This window comes from Ctenocephalides felis, unplaced genomic scaffold, assembly GCF_003426905.1.
Source record: "Ctenocephalides felis isolate EL2017-DRISC unplaced genomic scaffold, ASM342690v1 CF-g0.4_SCAFFOLD_03571, whole genome shotgun sequence".
Lineage (NCBI taxonomy): Eukaryota > Metazoa > Arthropoda > Insecta > Siphonaptera > Pulicidae > Ctenocephalides > Ctenocephalides felis.
The window spans coordinates 65862855-65878330 of NW_020539725.1; the positions used below are offsets into that span (position 1 = coordinate 65862855).

General features: G+C 31.1%; 1 protein-coding gene across 1 annotated transcript; it reads left to right on the forward strand.

Annotated features, from left to right (window-relative positions):
- Window positions 1-2356: 2356 nt before the first annotated feature.
- LOC113386535 lies at window positions 2357-11013 on the forward strand. Its single transcript, XM_026624315.1, has 10 exons — window positions 2357-2505; window positions 3983-4180; window positions 6550-6717; window positions 8292-8414; window positions 8486-8622; window positions 9736-9897; window positions 10036-10148; window positions 10216-10338; window positions 10674-10859; window positions 10976-11013. The coding sequence occupies exons 1-10, from the start codon at window positions 2422-2424 to the stop codon at window positions 11011-11013; spliced, it is 1332 nt and encodes a 443-aa protein (XP_026480100.1). The 5' UTR covers window positions 2357-2421.
- The last annotated feature ends 4463 nt before the right edge of the window (window positions 11014-15476 follow it).

Here is a 15476-nt window from a genome sequence, read left to right on the forward strand (position 1 = left end):
ACAAATTTAGGTTCTGAATTTAAAAAACATAAATAAAAATAATATAACCTAGAAAATGTTTTACAAATACCAATGAGTATATAATTATACAAATGAGATCTTTCAGAGCACCGTGTTTGAGAAAAATATGTCAAAAAGTTAACATTTCAAAAAAGGTTGATATTTTGAGTTCTAGTAACACTTGCGATCAGTTTAATAACGTTTTTGTGTATAAATAAAACTACAAACAAAACTACTTACTACAATTTAATCATAATTAAATAACATTCACGTAAAACATCCTATTAAACGTAATTGAACATCATCTGTCAAAAACGTTTGACATTTGACGTATTAGCCCGTCCATTGTTTATTTAAATTACGTTTTTATTTTATAAAAATGTTCAAATTAAAAATGTAAAGTTTCTACGCGGATTTGAAATAATATCTCACTTTTCCGACGATCTGCTGATTAGCACGAATGTTTCAAGACTAAGACTGGCCAAATCGGTTCAGCCGTTTTCGAGTTTTGCCGAATCATTTTATCGAGAGCTACATTTTTATATACAAGAAGATATAAATCTCAATTGTTATGTAATTTGCCTTAAGGCAAAATGCCACATACACCTAGTCTATTTATATAGCTTACCCACAACAATGCATCTTGCATATCCAACAATCAATAAATTCAATAACAAGTATTTCATCTTATTAATTATATTAAATAACAATGTAATAAAATATAAATATTTTTGCAATAAATTATGTTTTTAAAAACTTGGAATCTGTGCAAAGCCACACGTTCAAGTATATATATAAAATCAGAATCATTTTATTTGCTTTTATTGTTTGCTAAAACGTCTTTCGATTGAGAGCACTTGAATAATTATTTGGAAAAGAAAAATGTGCAATTGAAATAGATATAAACTTAGATGTTATTGTATTAAATAAACAAATATCCTGGTATCGACGATCTAGACTCAAATACAAATTTTAAATTTTTATTGATACATTAAAAAATGGTTTATTTATTTACTTCCCGTAGAGTAAGTTATTGTAATCGTTCAAAAATCGAAATTGAAATTTTTTACATTTCTCGACGTTTTGAAGGTTTCTGAACAATTTGGTATACCTCAGAAAAAATGGATGTGTGTGTATGTATGTATGGATACAATTTTACGGTCACGTTTTCGGGCGCACGGATCAACCGATTTGAATGGTTCAAAAGACATTCGATTCCTATTGATAGGGAGATGTGCTAATTAGTTTTTGGTAAAGGCAGGTCCAGCAGTTACGGATATACGGAGCAAAGAGTGCAGAAAATACAAATCGAGTTTTTAAGAGAACGAAATATCGGATTTGAATGATCTAAAAAGCATTCAATTTGTAATGATTGGGAGAAGAGGTGATTAGTTTTTGGCAAAGACAGGTCCCGCCATTTTGAAGGTACAGACCTAAATGTGCAAAAATGGCAGTTTTTGAGTGAACTAAGCGTCCGATTTGAATGATTCTAAAAAACTTTCTGCTTGTATTGACAAAACAATTGCTTTTGGGATAAAAATTATTAAATCTTTTTTCATTTCCATGAAATATTTTTGTAATTTTGGATTAAAAATTCAAAAAATTACCCAGGCTAAGCACGTCTAAGCACCACTCTGGTACAAATGTTTACCCAAGTGCGTTTAGACTGTTTAAGTACTGGAGCACTTTTCCAATTTTGTGAGAAAACTATTGAAAAATGTGAAAATGCCGCCAGCTAAGCACAGTACAAGTAAAAATGTTGCATAGAATTATTTGGAAATGCGTTTAGACTGTGACTATACGGGAGCACTTTTTTCAATTTTGTGTAATTAGGCAACTATTTTTTTTTAATTGAATTCGAAATGAAATGACGATGTTAATGTTTCGGTGGAGATAAATTGATTTATGATTTTCTTTGATTTGCTCAGATTTAAAACAAGATAGAAAAAATAATGAAAGTTCAGTATTGTAATAATATATTTGAAAACGTTTAAAATTCTCGAATATTTCATTACGGTACGGAAGTTCCAGCAATTTGCCTTAAGGCACGATGCCATACACACTAGTTGGATTCTTTGCTTGGCGTATATCTAAATGAAAACTTTCCAGAAATTAGTACGAAGCGAGAGGAAAAACTGGTGGGTAAAATCTTAACATTGAGTATTTTTCAAAATTGCCTGTTTCATTTTTGATAAAATGCAATAAAACCAGAACATTGCAAGAAATATATAAAATCTAAAATTAAAGACGATTCAATTTATTATCAACAAGTTTCAAGTGAACTTCATACAATCCGTCATTTAGTTTTTCTGACAGTTTCAAAATTGATAAGTGACATTTCGCAACTAAAGTCCGTCCGGGATGTAGCCGCCGACTGACGTCATTTTAGGCTGAAAGGGTGACGGAAGGATTGGCTGACAAATGGCAGATTCGGAGATGAGTGACGCAGTGGCGTCGGAAAGATCCTTGGGGGGCAGCAGCACCACGACGGCGCTAAGATCGCAGGTAATAAGAGGAAATAATAGGAAATCAGCAATTGTTTCTTTACCGAAAGACAAGACGTGGCCCTTAAGCCAAAATGCCACTTACCAAGTTATTGTTTAACTTCCCGAAGGAGAAGTTTTCATCAAAAAATCCGATTCGCTAATTTTATGTTTTCTCAAAGTTTCAAGCCATTCTGAATCGAATGAGACCAAATTTAAGGAAATAGTATGTGTGTGTGTATGTGAACAGGTTTTTTTGCCGTAAATCCACGTTTTCTCAAAAACGACTGGAGCGATTTCAAAAATTTAAAAGCCATTCGATGTATCTCGATGAGGACAATTGTTTGTCAGTTTTGTGCGACGATCGGCCAAGCCGTTTCTTTATAAATAGCAGAAAAGTGAAAAATTTTCGTCCACGTTTTAGCCCGCAGTTCTGAATCGATTTTGAAAATTCAAAAACCGTTCGAAAGATATTGGTTGGGAATCGTGCTGATGAGTTTTGGTAGAGATCGGCCGGGCCGTTTTCTTGTAATAAAGTGTTGAAAAATTTTTTTTCGACGATTTTATTATTATTTTTTTGGCGATAGATAACATAGTCTTCTAGAACATACTAAAATATTACGATCCTACGACAACTCGTTTAGCTTTACAAATTCGTCAAAGTTTGCAAAAATTGGTATCGTTTTTTTGGTATTTGTCAAAATTAGACCTCTCATCGACGTTTTATCAATAACTCCTGAAACGATTTCAAAAATTTAAAAGCCATTCGATGTATCTCGATGAGGACAATTGTTTGTCAGTTTTGTGCGACGATCGGCCGAGCCGTTTCTTTGAAATTTGGAAAAAAGTGTTAAACTTTACGCCCACATTTGAGCTCATACTACAGAACCGATTTTAAGAAATCAAAACCTGTTCGAAAGATATTAGTTGGGAATGATATTGATTAGTTTTAGGTGAAAATCTACCGAACCGTTTTCTTGTAATTAACTGTTGAAAAAAAAAATTGAGCCGATTTTTATGAAACTTTTTTTGATGATATATATCATGGTCTTATACAACATATTAAAATATTACGGCCTTACGGACAAGTAATTTAATTTTAAAAATTCATCAATGTTTGAGAAAATGAGTAGTTTTTTTGACGTTTGTTAAAATTAAAATTAGACGATTTACTTGGTATAACGAAGGAGTACTTGGCTTAATGAACATACAAAACCATTAAAGTCCTACTGAAACTGGTTCAATTATAAAATTATTGATTTTTGAAAATTTGCTTTTACAAAATACTCCGAGTTAACGTGTTGTTCGTTTTCAATTATGTGTAATAAATCCACTCGGAATACTTTTAATCACACATAAATTAATTTATTTTGTATTGATTAAGTCGATTATTTACACATATCGGGAAGTTCATGTAACTTGCCTCAAGGCAAAATACCAATACCGACTAGTTTTTTAATATTTTTGTATAAATTTTATCTATTTCTATCTATTTCTAGTTATCAACTATAACAAGGCGTTCGCAAATGTCGGCGTCCCGTCGTTCGCAATTGTCGTCGTCCAGACAGCTATCGGGCTCCAGGCAGCTGTCCAGACAACTGTCCAGGCAGATGTCGAAAATGAAATATCTACCAGACGGGAGGCGGATGCCGCAGATTGACCAGAGTGGATACAGATACAACGATCATCTTAAACAGGTCGAAAAACAGATGAGTTCAACTTTAGTTATTTATTTATTTTTAAATATATAGCCCACAGATATCTTCCAAGAGGACTCAAAAATACAATTATTTTACATAATGAATAACAAAATATATACAAAATTACAATATATAGTTATTAACATAAAATGCTTAACATAAAATTACATAAAATGCAGAATGCAACAATATTATTTATAAACAGAATAAGATAAAATAATGAGATATTTGAAAAGAAAATAAAACGGTTAACTTGTGCAGATGGAGATTATTTGATTAGGTGAAGTGTTGTAAATATCTATTTCATTACTAATTAATTTATAGTTAGAGGACATATAAGTAGATTAGGCGAATTTAAGAGAGAATTAGATTTAGGAATAGGATAATTGAAAAATAATTGTGAACGCATAGATAGCCTTGGAACATTCAAGGATAGTTGATTAAGAATAAGAGAATAGTCTATTGAATTATTGCAAAGTTTATAAGAACATAATTGTACAGATAAATCGACGTGAGCAAGAAAAAGAATACCAAATTCTTTCAGTAAAGTGTTAAGGGGGTCTTCCTATGTGACGGCCTGTTTTTTAGGGATATTTTAGGATTTTTTTTTCTACTACCAGTAAATATTCAGAGCTTCAAGTTTTTTATCATTTATTAACACATATTTGGACAGTATAAATAATAAAATTTCAGCTAAAAATATTCAGTCAAACTAGAGTTACAGCGCTCTGAACACCCCCGCCTCGAAAAAAAGAGCTCCCACTTCCTCCACGATTCCGGCTGATCGGCTTATCTGAAAAAAAAAACGGCATTTTAATTTGTAGGCTTAAAAGCACGGAATGACCTATAATCAAATGAATATAAAAAAAATTAGATTTTTGATAGACATTTGAAATAAAAGTTGCAAATTAGGCGTTTTTCATTCCATGCGTTTAAATATATTGAGTGTGCCATGTAAATTTTAAGTAATTCGGTCCAGCCGTTTCTGAGATACAATGGAGGAAAGTTTGAAAAACACATTTTTCAGAAAAACGCGTTTAAAGTTTCTAACTGCCAACTCGGCGCTCCGAACCGCTCTTTCTTTTACCTGCTGTATCTTTAAAACGACTTCGAATTTTCTAAAATCGCTTTACTACCGTATTCTAGACTTGTTAAAGGAGCAATTTATGAAAAAAAAATCGATTTTTTCAACCCATCACATAGGAAGACCCTCTTAAGGGGTAAATTTTATATGTTTTATAATAAAGATATTTCAGTAATTTTCGCTGAACCTTCTCTATCGAATCAAAGTTATTGATTTGATGAGGATACCAAATGATCAAACCATATTCTAATTTTGAACATACATTAGAATAGTACATGCAAAGAAGTGCGTGCATTATTTGAATTGAATTCTTTATAATTTCTCAGTATGAAACCTACAGATTTATGTGCTCTATCAGTTATATGATCAGTGAAAAACAAACCAGAATCGAATAAAACTCCTAAGGATGATATTTTATTACATCTATCAATGCTGGTGTTAGAGATTTTATAATCAAAATGTATTGGAACGCGCTTATGTGAAAAACTGAGAATCTTGCACTTTGATATATTTAAATGTAATTTGTTAGAGACACACCAAGAGTGGAAAGAGTCAAGTTGAGATTGTAATAATAAGCAGTCATCAATAGAATTTATTTTGAGATATAGTTTGAGATCATCTGCAAATAATAAATGTGGACAGCTAATAATTTTAGATATGTCATTAATAAAAATAATAAATAGTAGTGGACCAAGAATGGATCCTTGAGGAACACCTGAACTGATATTTTCAATATTGCTCAAGAATCCATTAAGATAGACAAACTGTTTACGATTATGAAGATAACTCTTGAAAAAATAAATAAGTGAAGAATTAAGACCAATCTTAGATAATTTAGTAAAAAGAATGTTATGATCAATTTTGTCAAAAGCTTTACTGAAGTCAGTGTAAATAACATCAACTTGTCCATTAGTGTCAAGATTCTCAGCTATGTATTATTTAATACAAAAATAAAATTGTAATTGTAGAACGGTCAGACATGAATTCATGTTGATTAGTAGAAATTTAAGATTTAACAGAAGGAATTAATTCTCTATAAATATTTTTTTCAAATATCTCAGCAAAGTTTGATAATAGTAATATTTGATATATCACCTTGTTTAAAAGTTTGGTACTAGTCGAGCAATTGAAATTGAAACATTGAAAAGATTCTAGTAGATTAAGGAAAGCTTCAAAATTCTCAGTAGGTACATCAGGTAGAACGTAAACGTGTTATACGAAATTGGATTAAAATCAACAAACTTGTTCTTTGATCTTACTAATTATTACTCTTATTTTTCAGGTATTAAATGCAAGAAGCCGCATCGATAACAAACCACCTATTCATCACGACATGGGAAGAAACAAATTATCAAAAGTGAACTCTTGGAAGGAAAGAATGGACAAGGCTGATATCATTAGAGGCAACGAGAGGCTGATGAAGAAACTCAATCATGTCTACAGAAGCGAAGTGAGTTTAAATTTTTGCTGCACTTTTAATGCTGGGTTACATGTTACAAAATAAGCAAAAAAAAAAAGAGTGCATGTAAGGTTCACACGCGATTGAAGTAAAACTTATTTGCTACTGTACAAGATGGCATTTACTTAAGTAAAAATAAAAACATCATATAACGATTTTGAATAATGTTTATTAGTAATATGATAACACTCGTTATGCACACATTTATTAGTGTCGACCATTATACACATTTATATAATGATAAATTATAAATTATATATTTATAATAGCATTAAAAATGTGTATAATATTTAAAAACAATAATGTAATTAAAGTCATACTTCAAATATGACATGATCGGTTTGTCATTGTAATTAGCATTTAGGACTAGAACCTTTATTAGAGAAATGAAGTAATTGCTGATTAATAAATTCTATAATATTTGTTTACACAGTGGATTATGTTAAACAACGCCTAAACAAATATTGTTTTCGCAACTTCACTCATCATGTAATGATTGTGTTTGAAGAACTTCATGTAATTAAAATTAACATACATTCATTGATTGATAGTATTTTTTTTTACTTTTTTGCTGGCGATATAATCTCATTCTTTGAACAGCTGTAATATCTGTCTTGCCTACAAAATATTTTTTATTTTAATAACTTCAAAGATTTAAAGAAACTATGAATAATATAGAAACTAGTGGGGCGCATGGCATCTAGCCTTAAGGCAAATTGCTGGAACTTCCCGTATCAAAAATTATTATTTTTTTAAAAACGAATAACATTTTTGAAAAAAAATTACTTCGAAAAAATTAGATTTTTGAGAAACTTTAAATCGGACAAAAAATTACTTTTTCTGAAAAAAATTTTTTTTAAGAAAAAACATTTATTTTTGTTCAAATTTTTTCTTTATTTTGACATATTTTGGAAGATCTGAACTTTTTTTCAAAGCGATCGTACTGCTTTAACTGCATAGAATATAAAGCGCATAAGCGACGAAAATTTGTATCCGAAAACACACACACGCGCACACACACACACATACATACATACATCCATTTTTTCTAAGGTATGCCAAAATGTTCAGAAACCTCTAAAACGTATATATATATATAAAAAATTTCATTTTTGATTTTTTTGAGATTACTATAACTTGCCCTACGGGCTATAAGCTTAAGTTTAAGTTTAGTACACGGCACAAATGCTTAATTTGTTTTATTATTTTCAAGGAACAGGGTTAAATACTCTTCTTATTCAGGCATTTTTCATTAAATCAAGATTTGTACTACGATGTAACTTTAAAATGTTTATTTATCTATGCCGATTTCCTTGTTGATATCGGTACGCATATAACGTTGATGCCTGTACGCATACAATGACAGATCATTATTCACATACACGACGACTAATCACAATCGACCCGTATAGAAATGATATCATCGAGAGCGAATGACGAATCATTGGCACTCGACTCTTATCGTATCTTATCAGCCGTAACGCACTTCCGTTGCATTTGTACAGATTTACACCCTAGTCGCGCCTAAGGAATTTATACTTCAATAATCCTTTTCTTTTTCCCAGGCAAGTGTAGCAAAATTTTTCAAAAACGCGTCAACAGCCCCAACCAGAATGACCAACAAGAAATTCAAATTGGCAGACATCACAGAGCAGAATATGGCTCTCAGAAAACGAATCATGGAAAGAGTAAATTACTATTAAGTGAATTTTGTTACTGTTATTACATTTGAAAAATAATAGTCGTGTTGAATACAAAGGGGCCGGATCCGACGATCGAACCGAAAAACCTTAAGCAGTGGTGGAAAACGACTCTGACACGAATGCAGGCGGTTTCCAAATATCCTTTACATTTTGAACTGGAAAAGGAAATGAAAATTAATAGTAACAATTTTAGGTAAGAGGCGAATTGAACTAAATCAAGTTGTATGTATGGTTGGGTGCGATTATTTGTCAAATATTTTGAGTCTACTTCCTGAAAATTGTAGGATATTTAATACAAAAAACTAGTGGTGCATGGCATCGTGCCTTAAGGCAAATTGCTGGAACATCCCGTACCGTAATGAAATATTCGAGAAATTTTAAACGTTTTCAAATATAATATTACAAATACTGTAACCTACATTATTTTTGCTATCTTGTTATATCTGAGCAAATCAAATGTAAATCATGAATCAATTTATCTCCAGAACATTAACAATCGTCATTTCATTTCGAATTCAATTTCAAAAAAAAAATAGTTGCCTAATTTACACAAAATTGAAAAAGTGCTCCATATAGCAACAGTCTAAACGCACTTGGGTAAACATTTGTACCAGAGTGGCGCTTAGACTGTGCTTAGCCTGGGCAATTTTTTGAATATTTAATCCAAAATTACAAAAATATTTCATGGAAAATTAAAAAAGATGTAATAATTTTTTATCCTCAAAAGCAATTGTTTTGTTAATACAAGCAGAAAGTTTTTTAGATCATTCAAATCGAACGCTTAGTTCACTCAAAAACTGCCATTTTTTGCACATTTAGCTCTGTATCTTCGAAATGGCGGGACCTGTCTTTGCCAAAAACTAATCACCTCTTATCCCAATCATTACAAATTGAAGGTTTTTTGATCATTCAAATCCGATACTCCGTTTTCTCAAAAACTCTATTTGTATTTTTTGCACTCTTTGCTCCGTATCTCCGCAACGGCTGGACTTACCTTTGCCAAAAACTAATCAGCACATCTCTCTATCAATAGGAATCGAATGTTTTTTTAACCTTTCAAATCGGCGGATCCGTGCGCCCGAAAACGTGACCCAAACATTGTATTCATACATACATACACACACACACACTGAGGACTCCATCCATTTTTGCTGAGTTACCCCCAAATGTTCAGAAACCTTCAAAACGTCGAGAAATGCAAAAATTTTCAATTTCGATTTTTGGTTCATTACTATAACTTACCTTACGGGAAGTTAAATATATATTTTTTTACACATATATTATTTATAATCTAATTTACTTCCAGTCGTTGTTACTTCGATTTGGGCTTAGATAACGGCGTCAATCTGGGCAGGTTGGTTTTCGAGTTATACAATGAAATTTGCCCAAAAACATGTCAACATTTTATTTCTATATGTAAAGGAACCCACGAAAACGGACTGTGCTACGAAGGAACATTATTACACAGGTGAACTATAGTTTCTTTAAAATTAAATAAAAAATCACTGAGTGGAAAGGGTGATTGTTAGTTTTGATAATAATTTGTGATAAACATTGATTTTTATTGTTCTCGATTATCTTTCCTTACACCTAGTTTTATTTTCAGAATCGTTACCGGCAACTGCATACACGGTGGAATTACAACAACCACCTGCATCGGTACGAAAAAATCTCTAGTTTTGGATGCAGAAAACCATATTATAAACCATGATAGATTGGGTATAATAGAGATATGGTGATAATGATGCGTTAAAAATAATAATTTTTATATTATAATTAATTTTAGGAATTTTATCCATGGACGGTCGAGCTGAGTCCCAATATTTGATTACTTTGCGTGCCATGCCGGAGTACGACGGACGGCGAGTTGCTTTTGGAAGAGTTGTATGTGGAGTACGAGTATTGAAAGGTGAGAGATGGAAATTCACATAGACACACACACATGCTTATATATACATATTAGAGACGGGTAACTAGAGAAGACATTTGTGTCAAGTATTATGTTTCAAAGTTGTCGGAGTTGTCAGAGTTGTTAAGTGGATATAACTCCTCTCTGAAGCGGTGTCGAATCCTAACCGATCCGGCTTCGGATATGATAAGTCGAATCGCTCACAGACCAAAATTTTCATATTTTCATTTTTTTCGCAACAAATCCTTTTTTTGGCGCCTTGTATGCTGAATCACTTGCAAGTCAGAGTGCCGCTCTAGATATATTTATTTCCAATTACTAATTACTAATCGCAGGTGTCGAGAACGACTTCGGTACTCGAAAGGGTCGACCCAGTCAAAACGTCCGGGTCGTTCAGTGCGGTCAATTGTGCGGGTTGCCCTGCGCGGCCTGCCAGAGCGCGAAGCAAAGGGACGAGATTGAATTCGAACTGGACGACGATGAAAACGAACAACCATCGGGGACACAGTACGAAGATTATGGTGAGTTTGAAAACATATATGTTTATTTATTACTAGCTGACCCGGCAAACGTTGTTTTGCTAAGTAATGTATATTCTAAACAATTTCTAGAGAATCAAAAATATTAATACTTTAAGTGTATAATGATGTGCTGTTTGAATGCTATATACAATGAGGTACTATAAAACATTAAACCCCATTAGTTTGTCTATATTTTGTCAATACAATCAAACTGCAAGTTTTATACACTTTCTATAGAAAAAAATGGCATAATCCCATCCAAGTCTTTTTTGTTCTTTCGACTTATTGATTACGTTTCAAGTTTTTCAGATTCTTTTTGGATTCGGGATTTTGTGTATAATTGTAAATAATACTACTAAGCTTATACAAAAATTCAAATTTCTGCGAGGAGAGATAGAAAATGAGAAAGTTTTAGGTAACATTCGATTAATAAAAGTAAATTTAATAAGAATTATATATGTAGAGCAGGGCGACGCACAAAGGTCCAATTTGACTTTGAGCAAATATTAATTATATTATAAAAATCAAACCAATTATATCACAACAAATAACACATTTCAAACAAAAAATTATCTACGTTCAGTAAAACTGCCAGCTACTTCATCATTGTAGAAATGTGCTTTTTTATGTCTTTTAAAAATTTGTTATCTAGACCTTTTCACCCTATAGGCATGACAAATAGTTTCAATGTCTTATTTTAATTTTAAAGGTATTTTACAAAATAATTACATTTTTAACCAATGCTAAAAAACTACCAACGGAAGAAAATGCTTTTATTATGGATTTTCAAAGATTACCGTTTATCTCCCGATAGCAAAGTCATGAGAATCAAGGTTATACATCTTTTCCCCTCTACTTTCAAATATTGTTGTTAAACAAAGCTTAATTTTACTGGTTTCTGACACATCGCTGATGGACCTTTTTAACCCAGTACCTTCATATATTACTATCTATTCTTCGACAAATTCTGGGAAATTATAACTGGGAAAATGTTATTCGGCAAAATGTTACTTTGATCGATACCAAATTTAGGTTTTGAATTTAAATAACATAAATAAAAAATAATATAACCTAAAAAATGTTTTATAAATACCAATGAATATATAATTATACAAATGGGATCTTTCAGAGCACCTTGTTTGAGAAAAATATAATTTGCAAAAAAAAGAGTGCTACAACGCCAAAAACTGCATTTTCATTTTAACATTTCAAAAAAGTTAATATTTTGAGTTTCTAGTAACACTTGCGATCCGTTTAATAACGTTTTTGTGTATAAATAAAACTACAAGCAAAACTACTTACTTCAATTTAATCATTAATTAAATAATATTCACATAAAACATCCTGTTAAATATCATCTCTTTAAAACGTTTGACATTTGACGTATTAGCCACCGTCTATTGTTTTATTTAAATTACGCTTCTATAAAAATTTTCAAATTAAAAATGTAAAGTCTCTACGCGATTTTAAAATAATATCTCACCTTTCCGACAACCTACTGATTAGCACGAATTTTTTAAGATTAAGACTGGCCAAATCGGTTTATCCATTTTCGAGTTTTAGCGGATCATTTTATCGAGAGCTCCATTTTTATACATAAGATAAAATGATCTGATAGAGATAGATAGGATAGAATATAAATCAAATCGGCAATTTAAGGGGGTAGCCTGGTTCAAAAAAAAGAGTGCGCGTAAGGTTCACACGCGATTGAAGTAAAACTTATTTGCTACTATACAAGATGGCATTTAAGTAAAAATAAATCTAAGACGACTAATAACAATCGACACGTATAGAAATATCATCGAGAGCGAATGACGAGTCATTGGCACTCGACTCGGCCGTAACGCTCTTCCGTTGCATTTTTACCTATCGAAATATGGAAAAATTCAAAATTCGATTTTTTGAAAATTTCACACTAGGTGTGCCTCTTGAATGTGATTTGTTAATAAAGTTTCTAGCTATAAAATTGACTAAAAATCTCTACCCTTAACTATTTTCATTGAAAAGTATAACTTCTTTTGAGGAACTATTTTTTTTTTATTTAATCATATCTATTAATTATTTAATCATCTCTTTCCTCAGGACCAAGTTCAGATTTCGCTCGTGCCTATCGATCAACTTGTACGAACAATAGTAATTACGATTTAGGCAGATCGAGGCTGAGATCGGCTTGTCCGAGCCATTCAGGATCTTTGTGTCCAGCCTGTTTCTGCGGCACTGGTTCCTGCACATGTGGAGGAAAAAGTGAGTACTAAGCAAAAGGATGTACTAGAAAAACACCGACTTGCTAGTTTTGTGTTCATTGATTGTTTAAGACCAGATTTGGAAGAATTATGTAACGCCCCACAGCAACCCGGTTTACTTAAATAAATCATAAACTAGTGGGGTGTATGGCATCGTGCCTTAAGGCAAAATGCTGGTAGGTACTTCCCGTACCGTATTGAAATATTAGAGAAATTTTAAACGTTTTCAAATATATTATTACAAATACTGTAACTTTTATTATTTTTGCTATCTCGTTATATCCGAGCAAATCAAATGTAAATCATAAATCAATTTATCTCCAGAACATTGACAATCGTCATTTCATTTCGAATTCAATTTAAAAAAAAATAGTTGCCTTAATTTGCACAAAATTGCAAAAGTGCTCCCGTATAGTCACAGTCTAAACGCATTTGCAAATAATTCCGTGCGACATTTTCACTTATACTGTGCTTAGCTTGGCGGCATTTTCACATTTTTCAATAGTTTTCACAAAATTGGAAAAGTGCTCCAATTGGGTAAACATTTGTACCAGAGTGGCCCTTAGACTATGCTTAGCCTGGGTGATTTTTTGAATTTTTAATCCAAAATTACAAAAATATTTTATGGAAAATAAAAAAAAATGTAATTTTTATATCCTCAAAAGCAATTGTTTTGTCAATTCAAGCGCAAAGTTTTTTAGATCATTTATATCGGGCACTCTTTATATATTTTCTGCACTCTTTGCTCCGTATCTCCGTAACGGCTGGACCTGCCTTTGCCAAAAACTAATAAGCACATCTCCCTATCAATAGGAATCGAATGTTTTTTTCAACCATTCAAATCGGTTGATTGGACGAAAAAATGCGGAAGTTAATTAATGTATTGATTTTGTAAAGTAACAAAATAAAACATAATTGTAAAAAAAATAAAAACGGGGGTTACCACTATTTTGTCAACTATAACAATTTTAATTTTTTTTAATCGAATTTTCAATAGTATATTTAAAATAGTATTTTGAAGTGCCCATCATAGCGGATTTCAAAAATATTGATGTTTGTTTGTTTAACGAGCACTTCATTCAAAATTGTTAAATTTCAACGAAAAATGCGAATAGTAATTTGTTAATAATTGATGAACAAATTAACATATATAGTAGATTCGTTATGATTGGGCACTTGAAAATGTAATTTTAAATATACTGTAAAAAATTCTAATGTTTTTTTTGAGTTTTTAACAAGATTGAATTGAGTGAAAATGTAGATGTCAAAAAAAATTTTTTTTGCCAAAATTTTTATTCCCAATTTTTTTTTCCAAAATGTTTTCGCCAAAAGTTTTTTTCCAAAAAAAATTTTTCCTCAAAAATTTTTTACAAAAAATGTTTTTTACACAATTTTCTTCCCCAAAATTTTTCCAACATCAAAACATGCACATTTTTCACTCACTTCAATCTTGTTAAAAATCATGGACTATATCCATGGTTTTTCATTCAAATCAAACAAGTCGAAAAAAAAATTTCCTAAAATTTTTTTCCAAAAATTGTTTTCCCCAAAAAATTTTTCTCAATTTTTTCCCCAAAAAATTTTTTCTTAAAATTTTTTTCCCAATTTTTTTTTCCTAAATTGTTTTTCCTAAAATTTTAAATGCTTTGTTAGTATATTTAGGTAGCCTATATATATAATCATTTTATAAGTCCTCGAATCCGTTTCCAGATACATGTTGTCATTTTGCTTTATAATATTTTTTGTTAATATATTTGAGATAATGTACAAGTAAAAAAAAAAAGTTTTAGATATGAAATATTTTTCCTCATATTTTAAAAGATTCAAAGTACATTTTAAACCCAGAAATGTGTTTTCCAAAAAATCTATAGTGGTGTGTGTAACCCCTTAATTTTAGCTAAAATTTTAAAGCTCACATATATACTTCAAATGCATAATTTTTACTTTGCAATTTAGTTTATATAATTCTTTGAAATGTTATATAATTCTTTGAAAGTTCTTTATCTCTGATTGATCAAGTTTTATTTATTACTTTTCATGTAAACATATATAAACGTCATCGTCCAATTTATAAGCCCATATATTTTGTCTATAACGATTAGTGAAAATTACTGTATTTATAATAATCTATTTGAAAACATTTAATATTCCATGATAATGGAATATCTCATTATGGCGCTGGAAGTTCCAGCAATTTGCTTTAAGGAACCAAAAATATAGTAGTATAATTATATACCTACAATTTGATAAAAATTTTAATAAAAATATCAATTGTAGGCTCTCATCACGACGGACTGGAAAATACTAAAAGCAGTCGTAGTATTTTACGAAGAAAACTCAGCGGCCTTAAGGGTAGAAAATTTCTTAAGAAGGT